Source organism: Mustelus asterias, chromosome 21 (assembly GCF_964213995.1).
Source record: "Mustelus asterias chromosome 21, sMusAst1.hap1.1, whole genome shotgun sequence".
Classification (NCBI taxonomy): Eukaryota; Metazoa; Chordata; class Chondrichthyes; order Carcharhiniformes; family Triakidae; genus Mustelus; species Mustelus asterias.
This window is the reverse complement of record NC_135821.1, coordinates 70,595,032-70,619,651: the sequence shown is the minus strand read 5'-3', so window position 1 is coordinate 70,619,651 and position 24,620 is coordinate 70,595,032. Positions and strand designations below refer to the sequence as shown.

The 24,620-nt window shown below is 44.2% G+C and overlaps 1 protein-coding gene across 4 annotated transcripts; it reads right to left on the bottom strand.

Moving 5' to 3' along the window:
* Window positions 1–1,070: 1,070 nt before the first annotated feature.
* Window positions 1,071–22,888, bottom strand: LOC144509390 (serine/threonine-protein kinase Sgk1). 4 transcript variants are annotated; one of them, XM_078238181.1, is made up of 13 exons: window positions 22,711–22,888; window positions 18,771–18,846; window positions 17,455–17,530; window positions 17,320–17,363; window positions 16,555–16,612; window positions 16,279–16,362; window positions 15,712–15,843; window positions 14,230–14,342; window positions 12,255–12,378; window positions 10,823–10,918; window positions 9,616–9,771; window positions 7,403–7,492; window positions 1,071–3,812 (listed from the first exon to the last, which is right to left on the bottom strand). In XM_078238181.1, the coding sequence occupies exons 1-13, from the start codon at window positions 22,742–22,744 to the stop codon at window positions 3,642–3,644; spliced, it is 1,254 nt and encodes a 417-aa protein (XP_078094307.1). In that variant the 5' UTR covers window positions 22,745–22,888; the 3' UTR covers window positions 1,071–3,641. The 4 variants fall into 4 exon arrangements, with proteins under 4 accessions (XP_078094307.1, XP_078094306.1, XP_078094305.1 ...); XM_078238180.1 differs by having other exon boundaries at window positions 17,320–17,366; window positions 22,711–22,810; XM_078238179.1 differs by lacking the exon at window positions 22,711–22,888 and adding an exon at window positions 19,332–19,579.
* Window positions 22,889–24,620: the final 1,732 nt, after the last annotated feature.

Here is a 24,620-nt window from a genome sequence, read left to right as displayed (position 1 = left end):
GCAGAATTCTGGAAGAGGCTGCGTGAGGCATCTGAAAGGTGCTCTGCCACTCGCCTGGCATGCCTGCCCAAGGTTCTTGATCCTTCTGGTGTATTGTCTTCAGGTTGGAGGGACCACACTCCTGATGCAGACTTCCTCAGTCACGTCTATCCACATCTTTTTGCTTGGACAGCTTCCAGCCCCTGGGACTGTCCACCTCACTGCAGCGTCTTCAGATATGAAACACGTGGAGAGCAGCTTCAATACCCACGTGTTTGGAGCCCTTGTCACCCATACCGTAACCTCTAATTCTTTGACAGGATGGATGCATTATCCTGCTCCACCACCCTATGGTTGGGAGAATTGGGATGCTAATGCTATGACTTTCCTTGGCTAACCTCACCCCCTATTTAAAAGAAAGAAAATCAGGTTCCAGATCTGGGAGTGGTCCTGTTATTCTAACAGGTACCCAGTGGGAAGCTTCCACTTCACATCTCTGGATAGCCATGATGTGGAGTTGCCGGCGTTGGATTGGGGTTATCATAGAAATCATAGAAACCCTACAGTGCAGAAGGAGGCCATTCGGCCCATCGAGTCTGCACCGACCACAATCCCCTACCCCCACATATTTACCCGCTAATCCCTCTAACCTACGCATCCCAGGACTCTAAGGGGCAATTTTTAACCTGGCCAATCAACCTAACCCGCACATCTTTGGACTGTGGGAGGAAACCGGAGCACCCGGAGGAAACCCACGCAGACACGAGGAGAATGTGCAAACTCCACACAGTGACCCGAGCCGGGAATCGAACCCGGGACCCTGGAGCTGTGAAGCAGCAGTGCTAACCACTGTGCTACCGTGCCGCCCTGACTCACCTGATGAAGGGGCAACGCTCTGAAAGCTCGTGCTATCAAATAAACCTGTTGGACTTTAACCTGGTGTTGAGAGACTACTTACTGTATCTCTGGATAGGAGAGATTTTGACTCGAGGACAGGAATTGTCTTCCCTTCCAAACCCACCCACCCCACCCCGTTCCAATAAGCCTCACCCCACAACGAGGGAGAAGAAAAAACAAGCGGCACAAACCAGTTCATCTTTGCTGTAATAAGCATTCAGTTTATTGGTTCTGTCAAAATGTGTCCATTATAAACCATTACATTAAAATTAGAAATACGTTGCCATTGGAAGTCAGAAACTGATACAGATGGTCTGATCTTATATCATATATATGTATGCACAGTCTGTCTAGAGATCTCTATTTCACATATGTTCATATTCATAAATAACACAGCAGTTCATTAATTTTTTTTCCATATTAAATTCTTGGTAGAGTCCTTACACAAACCCATGTGCACAAAACTAACCTTGATGGATTTTCAGTCAGATGGACTGTTTTAGGAGCAGGGAGAGTCACTTTGTACTAAAAATTGCAGACGTATTCATGGTGAATGATGTTTGACGCAGGTCAACTCTTCCTTATTAATTGGTACCCTGACACCAGACTGTGTCATCACCACGCTTAAAGCATGCTGGAACTAATATGCCATGGAATAAGTGGCTCATCATTTTAAGATGTTGTGATATTTTAATTTAAACAGTTCCTAATGCTAATATTTCAGCACAGTGTTATATTGGTCAAGGTGCTCTTTCCAAAATTGACTGGGTGTTTTTATACAGTTCAGGAAATCTCTATATATTCACCATTGGGCGGCACAGTGGTTAGCACTGTGGCCTCACAGCACCAGGGACCTTGGTTCAATTCCCGGCTTGGGTCAGTGTGTGTGGAGTTCGCACATTCTCCCCGTGTCTGCGTGGGTTTCCTCCATTGGGTTAGGTGCATTGACCCGAACAGGCACCAGATTGTGGCGACTAGGAGAATTTCACAGTAACTTAATTGCCATGTTAATGCAAGCTTTACTTGTGACGAATAAAATAAACTTTAAACTTCTAACGTATTGTAGAAGCCCTAGTGACAATGCTGACTCAAAGCCGCATTAGATTACAGCAATCCAACACCACTGCAGTACAGTTGAAGCCTGTGGGGCCTCACAGAGCAACTGCAGTACTTGGCTGCCTACACTACTCGGATTAAAACAAAATTACTGATTGCAATCTAGGATATGTACCATAACATTTTAAATACTGTTCTCAATGTTTCCAAGGAGCCACTTTTGTTTACAACATGTGTAAATAAAGAGAAATTAAATAGAGTCTTTCACATATGAAAGAAATATCAATACTGCAGTTATTTAACCCTTTGGGGACTGCACAGTCCAACTTTCAAATTGTAATCTCATCAGTAGGTGGTACCCCAGCAGTCTGGACTAGCGTTACCATCAGTCACATCCTACAAGGATGGTCTAATCTCTTGGTTCCCCACCACCCATCATGTCATCACTCCCCACCACCTCCCTCACACATACATTAATTATCTTGAGCTTGATTGTTTCAATCCAGTTTGATTCTTCATCCATAGGTTCCCTAACTCCCACCCATCTTAAATTCTCTCTTCGGACTCATCCCGGGGACTCAAAACTGGGAACTCCTTAACCACTTTCTCTTTCCTTCAAAAATCTGTTCTTCCTTCTATAGCTGTATCGGGCTTGTAAAACCCAACCCAAAATCTGATTTCTTTCGGCTTGGTGTTGTCTTGCTGGCCCTACATCCAGGCTTCTTGGATTCAAAACAAAAGTCTTCAAAAATGGTGGATTCACATACTGGCGTGGTGTAGTGAGAAATCGAGAATTGTGAATAATTTAGTTCACGATATTCATCTAAACTAAAGAACGAGTATTTGGTTTAAGTTTGAAGACGACTCCAGTTAGTATTTCTGCACCAGGTCAAAGGTTAACAGGTAATAAGAACTACTCTTCTAAAAGAAGAAGTGAAAACAAGGTCTTCGGTCTGTATAAGACTGACAACTTTCTCAATGCCTCTTTCTCAAACAGCAAGGTACATTCGCATGAAAAAAATGCAAAGTCTTAGATCTGTTGGTAAAGTTGTAAATGGTCCTGATTGTACTTTATCATTAAGTACTTCATTAAATACTTAGTCTGTAACAAGTAATCAATTCTTGTGTGGAATGTAGAGCACATTTTTCTGCCAATTAAGGACAAACTTATGGATCGGACGGAGAGCATTTTCCCAGAAAAAAAAACCTTTGGCAAATAGTAGCGGCACTTCCCACTCAAACAAACCATCTCTTGAAGTAGGAGCAGGTTCTGTTAAATTCGCGATTCAATTTAAAAATAAAGAGATAGTGATTCTGCTTCATCGAGTTTTCTCAGTAGAATGCTCGGTGCACTTTGCTACCGGGGTGGAGTTTATCACCCGCACGAGTCAGTGATATATTTTGGGTGGATAGCATCCATAAGACCTCCTTCTGTATAATATGGGCAAGCAGAAGGGAAATTGTGAATCTGCACAAAATTTACACCTTTTGTCAAATTAGAGCAAAGTCGATGAGATCCTTCCACTGAAGATGTTGACAAATACCGAATGCTGCAATAGGAAGATATTTACTCCTACGGAAAGTTTTCTTCAGCAAAAGAGACTCCGAGACGTCAATTCTCATGCAGTAAGGTGCACAATGTGCAGAGGGCTTTTAACCTCATCTGTTCTTTGCTATTTAAAACAGGGTCGAATAGTCCACCTAGTTTATTATAGGTAGGTATCATCTACAGGAGGAACGTAGGAGAATCCAAGGAAAGCTTCAGCAGCCTCTCGGGCACTGGCAGTAATCAGAAAATCTTCCGGCGAACTTGCAACGGAGGTTGAAACTGGTTGCTGGGTAAACTCTGGGTCGAAATGTTGCAAATCAGTGGGTCCAGTCTGTGAAAGATAAACAGAAACTATTTAAGCTCTTGAAGTTTGACATTAAGCCATTTAAATTTAAATAGCTGCAGTCATTAGATTAATGAAAATGGTTTTGTCTAAACTGGTTAGATGTTTGTAGGTTGACCAAAAAAAAATGCAACATTGAGTGGAAAAATATTCCTGAGCAAAATGATGAATATCTGGGCCACAGAGACACCCGAGATAGATTAAAACCATAAATCATCCATGCAGGCTAGCAAGAGACACGATTTATCCAGCCAACAACTGATACCAAGGATACAGAATTGAAGATAGAACACTTTCATGATTGAGCATAAGAATCCAGGACACTGTCAGGGTAGAATTAACCCAGATATTGGGTGGAATTTAATGCAGGCAATGGAAGTCTTGCCCACTGGCTGGAGAACTGGCAGGAGCCCCATATTGGGAATGCCCGCCACGTCAAGTGCCAATCAGGAACTTAACAGGGCAACAGCAGGTCTTCCCTGGATGAAGGACCCCAGGGATTAAGTCCCACCTTCTAAGAGCTGCCAGCCAATCAGGGGCCAGCAACTTTTCAACTGCTCAACGTCAGCCCTGGAAAGTCAGTGGCTGCTGCTGGTAGTGCACCAATCTGAGGCCCAGGAGCACAGAGACCCAGGCCATGGGTGACGGATGGCAAGGGCTCTCTGTAGGTCCACTTGGCACCGCCTCCCCCTCCCAAATCTTCCCAATGTTGGGGTCTCAATCAGAAACTGAGTGGGCCTCCAAGGGACCTCCCAACAGGTTGCCCAATCCCAATGGAGTTTACATTTCAGGCTTCAAGCAGGTCAAGTGCCCCTGCCCACCACAGTGAACACTAGCAGCAGCCGGACGAGGCCTTGTGGGCATTAATTGTCCACATACAGGTTCCAACTAGTGGTGGGGCAGGAAGGTCACCCATAAAAGCAAATTAGTGCAGATGCTGGAATCTGAAACCAATAGAGAAAATGCTGGAAAATCTCAGCAGGTCTGGCAGCATCTGTAAGGAGAGAAAACAGCTGACATTTCAAGTCCAGATGACTGTTTGTCAAAACTGACGAAGGTCACCCATGAGCCTCCACACCACAGACTTAAAGTGGAGCAGGGGATCCACCTAGCACGCACCCCCCCTGTTTAAATGCCCCTCCCACCAACGCCAAACTTGGCATGAAGGTGGACATTAGATTTGGTTTAGCAGGAGATGCTTTGTGGGACTGTACTGACAAAAACTGTTTTTTTTGGCATTGAGCAATACAAAAAGTGCACCGAAAATATGCACTGCATTTCTGGAATGCATCCCTGGTACGTTCCATACCATTGATGGCAGATGTGTTCACAAGAATGCAATTGTCCACTAATTGAAGGTCAGTATAACAGGGTAGGACAATGACAGTGCTCCACGAATGTAGATACCAAAACCAGAAAAGATTAAAGTACTGGAAATTCTTACAAAAAAATGATTCTTTCATTAATCATCCTGACATTGTCAGAATTCCTTGTCCAATAAAGTGATTGTTTAAAATAACTGCAATAAATAAGTGCATCACAACTATTTTGGCTGGAATAAATCAATTAAATTTCTATTCAGAACCATAAAATCTTTTGTGCTTTAACAAAAAAAAAACCCCCAAGGATTTCATTCATTAAGGCACTAATGGAATATCATGTACCTCGCATGAAATTAGCACAAGATGTTTAAAGTCAGCTGCCAGACTTCTCCATTTTCACCCAAAAGCCATTGTTAAATACTCTGCAGAATCTTCCCATCCCTCCCGCCACGGGAATCATAGCGGGCGGAACACGGATCATGCAAAGGTCCCTTGACCTCTGGTGGGATTTTCCGGTTTTGGGGCGAGCACGGCTGGAAGATCCCGCCCTCTGGTTATAACCGGTGTGAGAATTGCTCATTGCATTTCTTGGTGAGTAAATATATTTTCACCAGTTTAAGCTTTATTTTTAAATTTAATTTTTTGTTGTTGTATTAAAAGCAGAAATTTTCCTGATTAAATCCACAATCCCACAGGGTTGACTTGAGTCAGAGGTTTACAGCATGGAAACAGGCCCTTCGGCCCAACTTGTCCATGCCACCCCTTTTTTAAACCATTAAGCTAGCCCCAATTGTCCACATTTGGCCCATATCCCTCTATACCCATCTTACCCATGTAACTATCTAAAGGCTTTTTAAAAGATAAAATTGTACCCGCCTCTACTACTACCTCTGGCAGCTTGTTCCAGACACTCACCACCCTTTGTGTGAAAAACATTGCCCCTCTGGACACTTTTGTATCTCTCCCCTCTCACCTTAAACCTGTGCCTTCTAGTTTCAGACTCCCCTACCTTTGGGAAAAGATGTTGACTATCTCGCTGATCTGTGCCCCTCAGTTCTGGTGAAATACACCACTCTGCTCCAAATAAAATTGAGCCTTTGATTTGCTACAACTAGCAACATTAAAATCGGCATTAATGCAAATGGATAATGCCGCTCACCTTTATTTTTAAACTACAGCAGTTTTAAGTCGTGGAGACCATGCACCGAATTGGCTTCTTGTGCTGCTAATTCCTATGTCCCACCCAATACCTAGAACCAAGTGGAAGCGGTTTTTTTTTTTTCCAAAGAATATTCAAATGTCACTGGTGACGCCCTTCATTATCACACTTCAATTTGCACCAGTCACGGTGATAACAGGGGTAAGCTCGATGCTGTACGGCACTTCTGGGAAATTAGGATGCATCTCGGGTGATTGCGTAACCTATCAGAACCTCCCTTGCACATCAGAAAAATAAAAACGCCAATATCATGAACTTACAGCCAGAATGTTGTGTGCAATACAACCAAAATTAAAAAGCCATTGAATATGCTTCTTGGAAACAAAGCCTCGCTAAATAACTCACTATAACGACTAGTGACGCAAGCGCCAAGGTAACCACACTGGAACAAGGTGCGAGCAGCTGATTCAAACTGCCTGACAGCAGCTGAGGCCTTTTAAAATTGACAAATACAATTAACAAGGTAATGAATTAAAAATTCTGCAGGCCCTTTGGCCGAAATTATGCTGGCCGGTATTGGGTTAGATCTGGCCGGTGGTCCTACTCCCTTCAATGTCTGCCTCTCCCCCCCCCAGTGAAATACCGGGTCAACATTTAAGCTCAGGCATAAAGAGCCATGTTGGAGAGAGCTGGTAGCAGCTTCACATTTCTGAGAGAGAAAATGGGTAAAAATGTATTGGACGTAGCAACAGCCACATTCCAATTGCCAGCCCCTTTTGAACTGTACAGTAAAATCTATGAGTGAATCAGAGTCTAGAGTCAAGATGGGAGCACGGGGAGCGTTCCAATGTAAAAATTAAGCAGTTTATTGTGGGAGAGAGAACAGTGTAATGAAGAAGTGAACTTTTGGGCCAAACTTGTATTCACCATTTCTAGGGCTTTTTCAAAAATCCTTTACAATATACAGATGAATAGCTGCTGGGAAAAAGCGTTGTGAAGCAAAGTGCTGCAGGAGGAATTCTTTGAAATGCTGTTTCCCAAAAGCGCAGTATTATCCAGGTCAACATATTTACCAAAATTGTGGAGATTCTACTCACCACAGTTGGAACAAATGGAGGAGAGATTTTCTTAGCCATGAGGTCATCCCAGTTAATTGGTAAAAAGAATGAATGAAACTTCAGCTCCAACTGTGGAAGAGAAGGAAAACGAAAGGGATGGTCACAAGGTGCATGTTAACAGCCATTAACTTGGTTTATCCAGTCAGGAGCTGGACAGTTGTAATTGGTTGCGTGATGCCCCAAATGGTCAAATAGCTCTCAACTTCATCCTCCACTCACACAAGTAGTTGCCCTCGACAATGTCTTCAGGAACAAATTACAATACAGCACAGGAACAGGCCTTTTGGCCTGCCAAGGCTGTGCCGATCACATTGTCCTATCTACACCAACCACCTGTATCCCTCTATTCCCCGTCTGTTCATGTGTCTATCCAGATAAGTCTTAAATGTCACTAACGTATCTGCCTCAACCACCTCATTTGGCAGTGCATTCCATTTACACCCGCTCTAAAAATCTTCCCCCGCACATTTCCAATGAACCTTTCCCCCCTTACCTTGAACTTGTGCCCCCTTGTAATTGTCATTTCTGCCCTGGGAAAAAACTTCCAACTGTTCACCCTATCAATACCCCTCAATTTTATGAACTTCTATCAGATCACCCTCAGCCTCTGTCTTTCCAGGGAGAACAATCCCAGTTTATTCTATCTCTCCTCATAGCTAATACCCTCCAAACTAGGCAACATCCTGGTAAACCTTTTCTGTACTCTCTCCAAAGCCTTCACGTCCTTCTGGTAGTGTGGTGACCAGAATTGGACACAGTATTCCAAATGTGGCCTAACCAATGTTTTATATAACTAACATAATTTGCCAACTTTTGTACTCAATGCCCCGTCCGATGAAGGCAAACATGCCGTATGCTTTCTTCACCACCTTTTCCGCCCATGCTGCCATTTAAGGATCTTTGGATCTGTGCTCCCAGATCTATGTGTCTAGGCTCCTGGTGGTTCTGCCATTTATTTTATAGCTCCCACCTGAATTGGATCGACCAAAATGCATCACCTCGCATTTGTCTGGATTAAATTCCATCTGCCATTTCTACGCTCAATTTCCCAGTCTATCTATATCCTGCTGTATTATCTGACAAGCTTCATCACTATCCGCAACTCCAGCAATCTTGGCATCATCCGCAAACTTGCTAATCAGACCAGCTACGTTTTCTTCCAAGTCATTTATATATATTACAAACAGCAGAGGTCCCAGCACTGATCCCTGCGGAACACCACTAGTTACAGGCCTCCATTCAGAAAAACACCCTTCCACCGCTACCCTCTGTCTTCTATGGCCAAGATGTGGAGATGCCGGCGTTGGACTGGGGTAAACACAGTAAGAGTTTTAACAACACCAGGTTAAAGTCCAACAGGTTTATTTGCTACCAAATAAACCTGTTGGACTTTAACCTGGTGTTGTTAAAACTCTTACTGTGTTCTATGGCCAAGCCAGTTTTGAATCCATCTAGCTAGTTCACCCCTGATCCTGAGAGATTTAATCTTTCGCACTAGCCTGCCATGAAGGAACTTGTTAAATGCCTTAAAGTCCATGTAGACAACATCCACAGCCCTTCCCTCATTAGGGGAGCATGGCATAAATAAACAGAATTCAAACAACATGCAATAGAATCTCCAGTCCAGAAACTGGTACAGTAACAACACAGGAAGAGAAAGGGCTGGCTTAAAAGGGGCAGAATTGTTACTGAATTTGAATAGACAATCAAGCATACTGGGGAATACAACTGAATGACATTTCTGTCACCAGGACAGACATGTTAGCGTAGAGTAACCAGTGTTAGAGTAAATGTTGCCTTGTATCAGAATGGTATATTGGAATTTTTTAGTTTTAAAAAAGTTTATTTATTACTGTCACAAGTAGGCTTACATTAACACTGCAATAAAGTTCCTGTGAAAATCCTCTAGTCGCCACACTCCGGCACCTGTTCGGATTCACGGAGGGAGAAGTTAGCACGGCCAATGCACCTGACCTGCACATCTTTCAGACTGTGGGAGGAAACCGGAGCACCCGGAGGAAACCCACGCAGACGTGGGGAGAATGTGCAAACCCCACGCAGACAGTGACCCGAGGTCGGGAATTGAACCCAGATCCCTAGCACTGTGAGGCAGCAGTGCTAATCACTGTGCCACCGTGAAATGGTGTGACGTTAAAGTTTAACAGACAGAATTCAGCCTTCAATATACTTACAAAGTCATTCTTGGCCCCCAGTCGCCGCACTCGGTCTTTTTGAAGCAGGCCCTCTAAGAGTTCTTGGGCAGAATTTGAAACGTTGGGTTTGAGCTGCAGTGGCTTGTGCAGGATGTTGTTGTACATTTCCGCTGTGTTCCGGTTATAAAATGGGGGCTGTGACAGAAAGGATTGGTTTAGAACCTGGTTGGCACGCAGATTCACAATCAGCTTCGGGTTGAAACCAAAGCCTCAAGATAAAAACGTGATCATCATTTTTTATTTTGCCTGCCCAAAAACATTATACTTTATTCTCCTAATGTAATCATATAAAATCTAAGGAGATGCAGTTATTCTGCCTGTAGTCTTGTACGAATGAAGAGCTGGGATTGGCCGCTCTGTTCCACAGGCGGGATTTCCCCACACAACCCGCCGCATATTTCACGGCAACAGATATGGCCTGCCATTGGCTGGGAGCAGAATCTTCTGGTCCTGCTGTTGTCAACAGGGTTTCCTGTTGAGCGCGCCCCCTGTGGGGTGGGGGAAGATCAGTGGGACTGAAGGTCCTGCCAGCGTGAATGGTCGGAAAGTTCCGGAACCTGCTCCACAATTCAATAAGATCATGGCTGATCTGTTCGTTGTCTTAACTCCACATTCCTGCCTATCCCCAATAACCTTTTATCCCCTTGCTCATCAAGAAGCCATCCACCTTTGCCTTCAAAGACTCTGCTGCCACCACTTTGAGGAAGAGAGTCCCAAAGACTCATGGATCCTCAGAAAAGTTTCTCCTCCTCATCTCCGTCTTAAAATAAGGGGCTGCCTGTTTAAAACAATGACCCCGAGCTCTAGATTCCCCACAAGAGAAAACACCTTTTCCACATTCACCCTGTCAATCCCCCTCAGGATGTTCTATGTTTCAATCAAGTCTCCTTTTGTGCTTCAAAACTCCAGTGGATACAAGCCTAGCCTGTCTAACCTTTCTTCCTAATAATATCAACTTTAAAACACTGTGGCCTTGATGTACCCAACACTCCAGCATTCACTTTTCTGGGTGGGATTGTAGTTGGTGCAGACTCGATGAGAGTTACCCACTAACCAAAGCACCTCTCTCTGCTTGGGATTCAGGATTATGAGGGGAAATCTTTTCCAATGCATAGTAAATATATCACCAGAGTCCATTTGACCTTCGACTTGACCTATTAAATGATTGATTTGAACAGGTACCTACCAATCCATACAGCATTTCATACAGCACAGATCCTAGGCACCACCAATCAACTGTTCGATCATAGGCTTGCTTCTGTAACACTTCAGGGGCTAAATACTGAAAGATAAACATTTACATTGAATCATTTGCAAGATGCTGTAAGCTGCATTTATGTTACATTCTTCATCAAATGTCTTTTCCATTTGGGAAAGATAGAGATCTGATCATTGCCCCACGTCCTGACACCGCAGATCGTGGATGAGTTTGCAATACATAGATAGATGGTGGTCCCTGATTTTTCAATACCAGCTAAAGTTTAAAGTTTATTTATTAGTGTCACAAGTAGGCTTACATTAACATAGCAATGAAGTTACTGTGAAAATCCCCTAGTCGCCACACTCCAGCACCGGTTCAGGTACACTGGGGGAGAATTTAACATGGCCAATGCACCCTAACTAGCACATCTTTCGGACTGTGGGAGGAAACCAGAGCACCCGGAGGAAACCCACACAGACACGGGGAGAACGTGCAGACTCTGCACAGACAGTGACCCCAAGCTGGGAAACTAATCCCTGGCACTGAGGTAGCAGTGCTAACCACTGTGCCACCCATTAAACTTTAAAAATGACTCAAGTTGATGTTAGTAATGCATTCCTACCCCAGCATTGCAACTCAGATTGAAGCCCTGATACAATTTCAGCTACCAACAGTCATGAATTCCCACAGAGTAAAAAAGGTGATTAGCTAGAGTCCATGAGGAACCAGACTTGATAGCATTAATTTCCCATCCCAAATTGCCCTCGAGAAGGTGGTGGTGAGCTGCCTTCTTGAACCACTGCAGTCTGCAGTGTAGGTACATCCACAATGCTGTGAGTTACTCGCTGCAAGATTCCTAGCCTTTGATGGTCTGGTAGCCACAGTGTTTATACGGCTAGTCCAGTTCAGTTTCTGGTCAATGGTAACCTCCAGGGTGTTGACAGTGGAGAATTCCATTTGACTTGACCCATTATATGAATGTCACAGGATTTCCCAGTTCTGATGTTCGTAGTGAAGTGGTGAGTGGGTTGAAAGAGAATGGGGAAGGATCGCCCGATTGTCCAACATAACTTTGCAAAGATTTTAATGTAATCTTTGCAAAGTTACAGCAGATGATCTAGTTAACAACTGCCCTGCACCGCCCCAACTCCACATCAGGGATAATCATCTCCACAATGTCCACGGTTTAAGTAGAAACAGTGAACCTTGTATGGGAGAACCACGCTGTGGAGAACATTCTCTATTGAACATATATCCAATTCTGTAATACACGGTGCACGGGGAGACTCCTGTTGCATCATTTACAAAGGCATCTTTTTCACAGGTGTCTGTACCTAGCTGGTATCCTTGGCAGGTAATGCAACAAGTCATTGGCAATACTGTATCCATACTTTCGGAAGGAGGCTCTGCCACTTACCTCTGGGGTTCCACAAAACGTGGAGGTGGTTCCGTTTGGTTCCACTCCTTCTTTGCACAGGCCAAAGTCTGTTAGCACAATGTGGCCCTGAGAATCCAGGAGGATATTTTCAGGCTTCAAGTCTCTGCATTTTAACAAAAAGGATATGGTTAGTAACTTACAGTGCTTTGTAATGAGATACAATTAATGTAGGAAAGCTGACACGTGTAGGGCCAGTGACGAAGGAGTGAAAAAAACTAAGCCCAGAACAGCAGAGGAATAAAACAGCCTTCATTTATTCAGCACTTTGGGTAAAATTATTTGAGATGACCCACACCTAGTTAACAAAGACACCTATGTCAGACTCCTATTTATTGACTACAGCTCAGCCTTCAACACCATTATTCCAACAAAACTCAACTCCAAACTCCATGGCCTGGGGCTCAGCTCCTCCCTCTGCGACTGGATCCTGAACTTCCTAACCCACAGACTGCAAATCAGTAAGGATAGACAACAACACCTCCACGATCATCCTCAACACCAGTGCCCCACAAGGCTGTGTCCTCAGCCCATTACTCTACTCCTTATGCACCTATGACTGTGTGGCCAAATTCCCCTCCAACTCAATTTTCAGGTTTGCTGATGACACCACTGTAGTGGGTCGGATCTCAAACAATGACGAGACGGAGTACAAGAAAGAGATAGAGAATCTGGTGAACTGGTGTGATGACAATAATCTCTCCCCAATGTCAACAAAACAAAGGAGATAGTCATCAACTTTGGGAAGCATAGTGGAGGACATGCCCCTGTCTAAATCAATGGGGACGAAGTAGAAATGGTCAAGATCTTAAGGTTTTTAGGTGTCCAGATCACCAACAACCTGTCCTGGTCCTTCCATGCTAACACTATAGTTAAGAAAGCCCACCAACACCTCTACTTTCTCAGAAGACTAAGGAAATTTGGTATGTCAGCTACGACTCTCACCAACTTATACAGATGCACCATAGAAAGCATCCTCTGGTTGTATCACAGCTTGGTATGGCTCCTGCTCTGTCCAACACCGCAAGAAACTACAAAAGGTTATGATCAAAGCCCAGTCCATCACGCAAACCAGCCTCCCATCATTGACTCTGTCTACACTTCCCGCTGCCTCAGCAAAGCCGCCAGCATAATTAAGGACCCCACGCACCCCGGACATTCTCTCTTCTACCTTCTCCCGTTGGGAAAAAGATACAAAGGTCTGAGGACACATGGGGCGGCAGAGTGGCACAGTGGTTAGCACTGCTGCCTCAGTGCCAGGGACCTGGGTTCGATTCCCGGCTTGGGTCACTGTCTGTGCGGGGTTTGCACGTTCCCCCCGTGTCTGCGTGGGTTTCCTCCCACAGTCTGCAAGACATGCTGGTTAGGGTGCATTGACCCGAACAGGCACCAGATTGTGGCGACTTGAGGAATTTCACTGCGGTGTTAATATAAGCCATGCTTGTGACTAATAAATGTACTTTATTTTAAAAGACGTACTGGTTAGGTGGATTGGCTGTGCTAAATTCGCCCTCAGTGTACCCGAAACAGGTGCTCGAGTGTGGCGACTAGGGGATTTTCACGGTAACTTCATTGCAGTGTTAATGTGAGCCTACTTGTGACAATAATTTTTAAAAAGAGCACTATAGATCCATGCTGAACTGATGAGATATTAGCTGAATGACTTCATCCAACTTTACCTCGTGACCCACAAGTTACCAACAGGAATTCAAAACCGAAGCCTTTCAACTTATGCTTTAAGAACTGATTCTAAGATTTGTATGCCAGCTCTTTTCCGTTGCACAGCGTGCTCTACATGTTCCTTCAAACTTGGAAGTATTTTAGGATAAGCTGTTCCTTGTAGCGGAGCAATCACAAGCTTCATTGTGGATGTACAGTTACTCAAGAGGAACAGTGAGAATATTGAACCTTTCATTGTGTGAACTGATGGAGTGTTTGGCTGGTTAGAGTCACACACCTGTAAACAATGTGCAGGGAGTGAAGGTAGCCGAGTGCACTGGCAATTTCTGCAGCATAGAACCTTGCTCTGGGCTCCAGAAACACATGCTCGCGCTGAAGGTGGTAGAATAGCTGGGAAAAAAAACACACACAAAAAAAAAGATTAATCTTCCAAACATTTACCATGATTGGTTACTTTGATTACAAAAGCAAATGGGTCATGAATCACGTCACTGCTTCTCAAGAAAATACAACCATGCAGTCCATCAGGAATGTCCATTCCTGTCCCTGTCCATCAGGCATCCCACACATATCCAATTGCATTGGGATTACAACATTCAAGTGAAATTAAGATTCAGAGTCCAACAGGCATTCCCAAATTATCCTTTTCCTCATCTAATTGGTTTCCCTTCCCTCTTCTGTCTTAAAAGGTTACCAATAGTGCCAAAATAGCCATTCTATATGTGAGCCCAAGCAATAGGATGGTCCCAAGGCTAACCTGATGTTACCCCAGACTGACAAAATGTTTACTTCCGAATGAACACAGGTTTTCCCCTTCCTAATGGAACGGTGTTGCAAATATTGGGCCTGTCTACTGTTCTGGCTAAAATCTGCTAACAGAGACTGGGGACAAAGGGAATTTTCTTATCAAAACTATGTAATATTCAATAGGAACACGGCATAATCATCCGCTTGAAAGATACTGAATATTCACTGGCTAAAGAACCATTTCGAAATGGTTCAATAAGTTGATTTTCAAATTAAGTTAAAGAATTGGACATGTAACTGGATACTATCTAGTTTGGATATAGTGTGAACTGCGTCACATCTAACATAATAATCTCACAGCAACTAGTGCCAAAACAAAAACCAATGATGCACGTTTTTACATTGATAGATTCTACTTTCGTCACTGGGTCATGTATCCATTAACAAGAGGAGATTGCAGTAACCTAAAATCTGGCTGCTGGAAATTCTCAAATGCGCATGGAGGAGTCAGTGAAGAACAGTTGGAGAGCTGGGCAATGAGACCAATTGGAGAATTCCAACTAGGATAAAAGCAAAATACTGCGGATGCTGGAATCTGAAACAAAAAACGCTGGAAAATCTCAGCAGGTCTAACAGCATCTGTGGGGGAGAGAATAGAGCCAACGTTTCGAGTCTAGTGACCCTTCATCGTCATAGCTAGATAAAGAGTCATCTAGCTCTGACGAAGGGTCACCTAGACTCGAAGCGTTGGCTCTATTCTCTAGCCCACAGATGCTGTTAGACCTGCTGAGATTTTCCCAACATTTTCTGTTTTGGAGTATTCCAACTGATGGCCTAGACCAAGTTAGTACGTTATCAGATACAGAACCTGGGACCTCAACCTGCATCACTTAGTAATGTAGCTGTCATTGGCTTTATTCCTCGAATTCTCAGGCAAGACGGGAGTGGGATATTAAGGATTCTTTTGACTGTATTAAAGTTAATGTGAAATACTGTTGTAAAGGCTACTTACTTCACCTCCATTCACATAGTCCAGGACAAAGTAGAGTTTGTCTGTAGTTTGAAAGGAGTAGTGGAGCCCTACTAAGAAAGGGTGCTTCATATTTTTCAGGAGAACACTTCGCTCAGCCATGATATGTTTTTGCTGAAGAAAATAAAACACACATTTAGCCAGGTAGAGGCACAGTAAATATAATTCCAATTGATACTTGGGGCCTTTAGTAAAACTAGCAAGGTTTCTGCTTATCTCAGTAGCACTGCTTAACAGTGGGACTTTCCACACGAGAAGCATGCCAGCCACACCCCAGGGTGTCAGATCTCTGCCATTCTTTCAACAGCCACCAGGGGACATGAGACAATAAATTTGTCGCCCTCAAGTTCAGAAACCTTGCTACTGTAAGCTAACATTGTATCAAAATGGAGCAACTGAGCAGGAAACAAGTTTCATCCAGCTGTTCTGTGGTGCTCCAACATTGACTCATTCTAAAACCGCGCAGTAATTACTATCACAAATTCCCCACCACCCTCATGTTTATCTGCTGCTTCTACCTCACTCTAATTATGAAATTGCAAAGCTCACCTCTTTCTTCTTCAGAATCATCTTCTTCTGCAAAACTTTTACTGCAAAATATTTCTCAGTTTCTTTGTGCTTGGCAAGAAGTACCTGGAATCAATGATATTCAGATTCTCAAATTGCAGTTGATACAGAAATGAACGTCCAGCCATGACAATGCTTTAATCTGTCAACTGTTAACTGCAAACTCAATGATTGAAATTCAGCAAATTAACACCAATGGTTCTTATCAACTGTATCTGTTGATATTAGTAAACAGGACAATCAGAATCTTGCACTAACCTTTCCAAAGCTGCCTTTTCCAATTATTCGAAGGTAGTCAAAATCTGAAGGCTTCACACTGTATAGAAGAAAATACAACATTAGAGTTGTGCCCTTCCTTATAATAGAATTACTATGTTGATAAAATCCCCCAATGATAGTAACAAGAAGCCAGTTAATGTTAAGATTTATGAATATCACAAGGAGGCTTACATTAACACTGCAATGAAGTTACTGTGAAAATCTCCTAATCGCCACACTCTGGCGCCTGTTCGGGTACACAGAGAGAATTTAGCATGGCCAATCCACCTAACCAGCACATCTTTCAGACTGTGGGAGGAAACCGGAGCACCCGGAGGAAACCCACGCAGACACGGGGAGAACATGCAGACTCCGCACAGGCAATGACCCTAGCCAGGAATCGAACCCGGGTCATTGGCGCTGTGAGGCAGCAGTGCTAACCATTGTGCCCCCCATAATGGTACTTGAGGAATACAGCAACAATACCAAATAACTCCCATTCTCTCTTTAAATTATCTCAGATTATTAATGTCTTCCTGAATCCTTAAAACAGCAATGTGAGATTTTACCTATCCCTATCAAAGATAGCACTCTTCTGACAATGCTGCATTCCTTTGGTACTGCCAGTCTAAATTATGAGCTCAAGTCCAGGAGTTGGACTTGAAACCAGCATCACTTGCTGATCCTTGTAGAAATATCTACTAACTGAACCAAGTCAAATTAACTAACAAGATTTCTTACACACGTACAAAATATTGTTCTTACCTATAGGACGTAGAAAGGTCAAATTCTTCTGAACCAAGGCTTGACTGCAGCAAAATAAAGTGCAGATTGTTAGATTTGCAATTCAGATGTCATGGAAATGTGAACTTATTTTTTTAACTCAAGGCAGATACTCACTCTATTAGAATTACAATAGGCTTCTGCTTCATTTGGTTGGTTTTGGTCAATTTGTAAGAAAACGCGGACATCTGGGCTGCAAAATATACGAGTACTTATTTTATTTTAATCTAAAACATAATAGAAACAGTTGACAATTAAGCGCCAACTATCCAAAATACATTATACTAAAGGCAAAACAAGTGGCCTTCACTTGAATGACACTTCAACAAATTTGACTGTGTCAAGCTTGCTTTCTGGACCAATTTAAAGTAACCACCTAAGGGTGGTGCTATTTCTCAACTTTTGGTCTCCCTGATCCAATTTGGCCAAAAGAAACATTCCATTAAGCATGGTTGACAGTTCTAAGCTTGTTAATTTGATTAATACTTTCTCTCAGTTTGATTTCATGCTACAAGATTAAAAAAGGAAAAACAATGCACTCCTCTCACAATTGTCACAACCTCAAGATGTTGCAAAGTGCTTACAGCCAATGAAGTCATTTGAAGTGCAGGCATTGTAGCAAAGGAGCTAACTTGCACACAAAACTCCCACAAACAAAGTGGAGTGATAATGACCAGATAATTTGCTGCAATGTTAATGCAGGGATAGGTGTTTGCCAGGAAACCAGGAAAAACTCCCCTGATCTTCAAAAAAGTCATGTGGAGATGCCGGCGTTGGACTGGGGTGGGCACAGTAAGAAGTCTCACAACACCAGGTTAAAATCCAACAGGTTTATTTGGTAGCAAAAGGTTCCGAAAGCTAGTGGCTTTTGCGACCAAATAAGCCTGTTGGACTTTAACCTGGTGTTGAGAGACTTCTTACTTCAAAAAAAGTGCCAGGAGGTCTTTCTTTTTTAATTTAAAATTTATTTATTAGTGTCACAAGTCAGCTTACATTAACACTGCAATGAAGTCACTGTCAGAATCCCCTAGTTGCCACACTCCAGCACCTGTTTGGGTACACTGAGGGAGAATTTAGCATGCCCAATGCACTTAACCAGCACGTCTTCAGACTGTGGGAGGAAACCGGAGCACCCAGAGAAAACCCACGCAGACACAGGGAGAATGTGTAAACTCCACACAGACAGTGACCTAAGGCCGGAATTGAACCCAGGTCCCTGGCACTGTGAGACAGCAGTGTTAACCACTGTGCCACTCTTCATGCCTGCCTGAAGAGGGCCTCAATATAATGCCTCATCCAAAACACCGACTACCCTTGCATCAAGTACTACCCTCAACTAGGTCTGAACAATGAACAGCAAGCAAATGTAAATACTCAAGTATCAGAAGCATGCTTAACAATGAACTGAAATTCTAACAAATAAAACCACTTACTGCTGGCAAATCTGTGGGTTAGAGACCAACTTCTGTATAAAGTCATTCAAGCCAATTTTACGTTGCTTTATAAAAGCTGGAAAAAAATAAAAATGTTCATTAAATCCAATTTGAAACAAACTCATATCCTTCCAAATATGTCAAAAACCATTAACCTCAACAGGGAGGTTTCAGTTTATCATTTAGTTTCTATGCTATAGAGTTTAGTAGAGGGAAGGCATGTTACGCAAGTAAATCTGTCAATTCATGTTCTATCCAGAACCCGGGAGGATGTACAACACATTCCAGTCAAGTCACAGCAAAATGCAGTTTTAGACTTTAGCCATATGGTTAAAAATTGAATTCCCAAATCATAAAGCAAGATACAGGAACTGTCTTGGGACATTTACACCTCATCTTTCACTGTAGCCCTCTTGCTCAGAGGCCATTGAAACTTGGAAGTGGTCCATTCTGTCATTTTATGATTGGGTGATTAAACCCACCGTAGACAAGGGCCAAGTGTTGCCAGCCCCCCGTGTCACTGACACCTTTACTTAGATACCGCATGCTCTTGTAACATACCAGTTAGAAACACAACGATGCCTCTCATTTTGGAATAGGTGAAATCGCTTGCGGTTTCAGTCAGAGCCATGTTAGTATCAATCCACAGGAGCAGGCAGGCCGGCTGGAATGGAATGGGATGGAATGGAAAGGGATGTGATGATGTCTTGTCCGAAATTAATCCCTTTCAGACTGGTGCCAGCCTCTTGCAACCTGGGAGCAGCGGACTGAACGCCGCACCTTGCCCGGAGCGCCCTTCTTATACCCCGGCGCAGAGCACGCCCCTTCCCCTCCCGCCCCCTTGAGATGCGTCACAATCGTTACTCTGGCAACCGTGTGTGTGACGCAAGGGGGCGGAGAGGAGGAGGAGGGAATCCCCGCCCAGAAGACGCAGACGATTGGCTGCTCACTTGCAATTGGAAACACCGCATTCGAATCGCTGCCCTGGGAAATGTCAATGACAATGAAGTCCAACGCCGGCATCTCCACAAAATGTCAATGAAACAGCCCGGGCTGCGGCTGCTGGGCTGAGGACAACCAGCAAGGGAGACCGCCTCACCCCCGGGGAGAGCTACCGCCTCACCCAGCCCTGAGAGTGGGGGCATTTATTCTTGTTTTGCAATTCAGTGCATGCAAAATAATGCCTTGCAGCCAGATAGCCAAGCGATTCTTTATGGTTCCACCCAGTGTCATCCTGACTTGAAACGTTGGCTCTATTCTCTCTCCACCAATCATAGAATCCCAACAGCGCAGAAGGAGGCCACTCCGCCCATCAGTCTGTACCAACAAAAATCCCACCCATGCCCTATCCTCATAACCCCACCTACTTACCCTAGCGAGCCCCCCTCATATTAAGTGACAATTTAGCATGACCAATCAACCTAACCCGCACATCTTTCGGACTGTGGGAGGAAACCAGAGGAAACCCACGCGGACACATGGAGAATGTGCAAACTCCACACAGACAGTGGCCAGAATTGAACTCGGGTCCCTGTGCTGTGAGGCAGCGGCACTAACCACTGTGAGGCAGCGGCGCTAACCGCTGTGCCACCGTGCCGCCACAAATACTGGCAGACCTGCTGAGATTTTCCAGCATTTCCTGTTTTTGTTTCAGATTCCCAGCGTTTGCAGGTTTTAGCAGAATGTGGGTTTCATAGAAATCATAGAAACCCTACAGTACAGAAAGAGGCCATTCGGCCCATCGAGTCTGCGCCGACCACAATCCCACCCAGGCCCTACCTCCATATCCCTACATATTTTACCCACTAATCCCTCTAATCTACGCATCCCAGGACACTAAGGGGCAATTTTAGCATAGCCAATCAACCTAACCCGCACATCTTTGGACTGTGGGAGGAAACCGGAGCACCCGGAGGAAACCCACGCAGACACGAGGAGAATGTGCAAACTCCACACAGACAGTGACCCAAGCCGGGAATCGATCCCAGGTCCCTGGAGCTGTGAAGCAGCAGTGCTAACCACTGTGCTACCGTGCCACCGTTTGATAAAGGTAAAAGCAAAATACTGTGGACACTGGGAATCTGAAACAACATCAGAAAATGCTGGGACCATTTCGACGGAAGCCTCGAAAGGCTCACCCGCCGTCCTTCCCAGCACGGCCTGCCTTGGCACAAAAACAGAAAATGCTAGAAATGCTTCAGCTCTGATGAAGGGTCATCCCGACTCGAAACATTGGCTCTCGCCTCTCTCCTCTCCTCTCTCTATCCTCTGTCCACAGATGCTGTCAGACCAGCTGAGATTTTGGAGCATTTTGATGTTTTTGTTTCAGAATCCAGCATCCACAGTATCTTTATCTTACTCTTTGCCCTAGGTTTATTTTACGCTATTTCCTCGCAATCTTTCCACAGAGCTGCCTACATCAAGCAAAACGTGGGAGGCAGATCATGCATGGTGCACCCATTTTACAGGCGTGGATTAGGGAGCCATGTTTTGTCTTTGAACAGCTAGAAACCTTTCAAAGTGAGTCACATCCTGTCACTTCAACCCCCCCAAAAAAGCGAGGCTTGGGGCTTGGCAGGGTTTATAATCTGCTTGAAGATACGTTTCTGAAGCAAAGGAATTGAATTAATTTGAAAGCAGCTGGGTGGTCTGTGCCAATAGGGGAAAAAACCCGCAAGAAACACATTAATATTGACTGTAACAAGACATTCTGCACACACTCATTTCCTTCTCTATGAATGGTATGCTTCGTCTGTATAGCACGCAAGAAACAATACTTTTCACTGTATGATAATACATGAGACAATAATAATCAAATATAATTGGGGGTAGGGGATTTTGTTAGCACTGAATGCAGCTCCCCCCAGGTTTAATCGGGGTCCCACCCCGACTGCTTTCATTCGCGGGGAAGTTAAGGCTGTTCAAATCAGATGTTCTGTAATCACATCCGGTTAGTGTTGCGGTTTTGCTAAGATTACAGAAACTGCCCACCGGTGTAATGCTGCATGTTAGAACAAGTCATGATGTGGAGATGCCGGCGTTGGACTGGGGTGAACACAGTAAGAAGTCTTACAACACCAGGTTAAAGTCCTCCTTCGAAGGAGCAGTGCTCCGAAAGCTTATGGTATTTGCTACCAAATAAACCCGTTGGACTTTAACCTGGTGTTGTGAGACTTCTGACTGTGTTAGAACAAGCACAGATTCCCCGTTTCGGGGGGTCGGAGCAAATGGTGCAGCATGGACCTATATTTCCTGTGTGTGGTCTATATCCCTCCAGCTCCTAGAAGGAGGTTTACTTTCTTTGGATTAATTCGTCTGTTTGACGAGACCCGGTATTGCCTCGTGATAATAAAATATGACAAAAAGACAGCCAGTAATCTTCAGTATTGCATTTCGCAACTCCAAAACTTGCGGGCAAAGTTCATATCTGCGCTGGCAGCGGTTTCTCGTCAGTCATCTGGAAATTTACTGAGGGTTTGAGTCATTTAATTTTTTAAAAAACCCCAAAAGAACTCCGCACTGAAGGTCAAATCCTAGTTCAGCCGGAAGAACATTTCCAGATCCGTTCAAGAGCCAATCTCTGCATCGAGTGTTCTTGATTAGTAAATTTGGATTTTCACACCAAAAAATAATCCGGCCAGTTAGCAGCACCGACACAAAATCTGCTCCATATTTTAACTCAAATATAAAATGAGCCTGGTTAATCAGACCTTGCTCGCTGAGAACTTGTACCACATTCGCTCAATAAATCAACGCACCAGCAATCCGGGGAGAATTCCAGAAATGATTTTCCTTTCAATTATTCTGCCTGGAATGATTTGTGGAGGCTTACCAGACATTTTTTAATTCTTCCCTCTTCCCCACCCCCCTTTTATCAGCGCCGAGTTTCTTCGTGCAAAACGCAACCGTGCAATTCCCAGTGTAAAGTAACAATTCTCACCAATGAATGATGTTTTTGCACTCGCTGTTTTCATTCTTGCTTCTCCCAGATGGATCCCCCTGCAGTGTCCCCCGCGTTACTTCCTGCATCTTGATCTTACGCAAGGCACAAATTGCTCTGTTGAATGCATTGCCGGCAGCCCCATGCTATTAGCACTGAATAGCTAATTGGATGTGCCTCTTTCCATGTCCCGTGTTGCAATATGGAGGTTAAGAATGAAATTGGAAAAATAGAGAAGCCAGGCCGATTCTTCTGTCAGACTTACTTGTATATACCGGCAAATTTCTACCTTCCTTCAGTTCTGATTTGATTTATTATTGTCATATGTATTAGTACACAGTGAAAAGTATTGTTTCTTGCGCGCTATACAGACAAAGCATACCGTTTATAGAGAAGGAAATTTTGATTTGATTTATTATTGTCACATGTATTAACATTTGGTGAAAATTATTGTTTCTTGCACGCTATACAGACAAAACACACCATTCATGGAGAAGGAAATGAGAGAGTGCAGAATGTAGTGTTACAGTCATAGCTAGGGTGTAGAGAAAGATCAACTTAATGCAAGGTGGGTCCAATCAAAAGTCTGATGGCAGCAGGGAAGAAGCTGTTCTTCAGTCGTTTGGTACGTGACCTCAGACTTTTGTATCTTTTTCCCGACGGAAGAAGGTGGAAGAGAGAATGTCCAGGGTGCGTGGGGTCCTCAATTATGCTGGCTGCTTTTCTGAGGCAGCGGGAAGTGTAGACAGAGTCAATGGATGGGAGGCTGGTTTGCGTGATGGACTGGACTACGTTCATGACCTTTCGTAGTTTCTTGCGGTCTTGGGCAGAGCAGGAGCCTCACCAAGCTGTGATACGACAGAAAGAATGCTTTCTATGGTGCATCTGTAAAAGTTGGTGAGAGTCATAGCTGAAATGCCAAATTTCCTTAGTCTTCTGAGAAAGTAGAGGCATTGGTGGGCTTTCTTAACTATAGTGTCGGCATGGAGGGACCAGGACAGGTTGTTGATGATCTGGACACCTAAAAACCTGAAGCTCTCGACCATTTCTATTTCGTCCCCGTTGATGTAGACAGGGGCATGTTCTCCTTTACGCTTCCTGAAGTCAATGACAATCTCCTTCATTTTGTTAACATTGAGGGAGAGATTATTGTTGCCGCACCAGTTCACAGATTCTCTATCTCATTCCAGGACTCTGTCTCGTCATTGTTTGAGATCCGACCCACTACGGTGGTGTCGTCAGCAGACTTGAAAATCGAGTTGGAGGGGAATTTGGCCACACAGTCATAGGTGTATGAAGAGTATAGTAGGGGGCTGAGAACACAGCCTTGTGGGGCACCGGTGTTGAGGATGATCCTGGAGGTGTTGTTCCCTATCCTTACTGATTGTGGTCTGTGGGTTAGGAAGTTCAGGATCCAGTCGCAGAGGGAGGAGCCGAGGCCCAGGCCACAGAGTTTGGAGATGAGTTTCTTAGGAATAATGGTGTTGAAGGCTGAGCTGTAGTCAATAAATAGGAGTCTTTGTTATCTTGGTGTTCCAGGATTGAGTGCAGGGCAAGGGAAATGGCGTCTGCTGTGGACCAGTTGTGGCGGTAGCTGAACTATAATGGATCAAGGCAGCCTGGGAGGCTGGAATTGATTCGTGCCATGACCAGCCTTTCAAAGCACTTCATAATGATGGATGTCAGAGCCACCGGACAATAGTCATTTGGTACGGGGATGATGGTCGTCTTCTTGAAGCAGATAGGGACCTCAGATTGTAGTAAAGAGAGGTTGAAAATGTCTATGAATACTCCCACCAGCTGATCCACAGAGGATCTGAGTGCTCGTCCGGGTACCCCATCCGGGCCAGTCGCTTTCCGTGGGTTGACCTTTGAGCTCTGACATCTGCAATGGTGACCTCAGATACAGG

Coding starts and splice junctions, on each gene's coding strand:
- LOC144509390 (XM_078238178.1), bottom strand. CDS start 19,401: ATGGCTCTGACTGAAACCGCAAGCGATTTCACCTATTCCAAAATGAGA. Junction 18,847..19,331: donor CATCGTTGTGTTTCTAACTG/GTATGTTACAAG, acceptor ATTTTTTTCCAG/CTTTTATAAAGCAACGTAAA. Junction 15,844..16,278: donor TGATTCTGAAGAAGAAAGAG/GTGAGCTTTGCA, acceptor TATTTTCTTCAG/CAAAAACATATCATGGCTGA.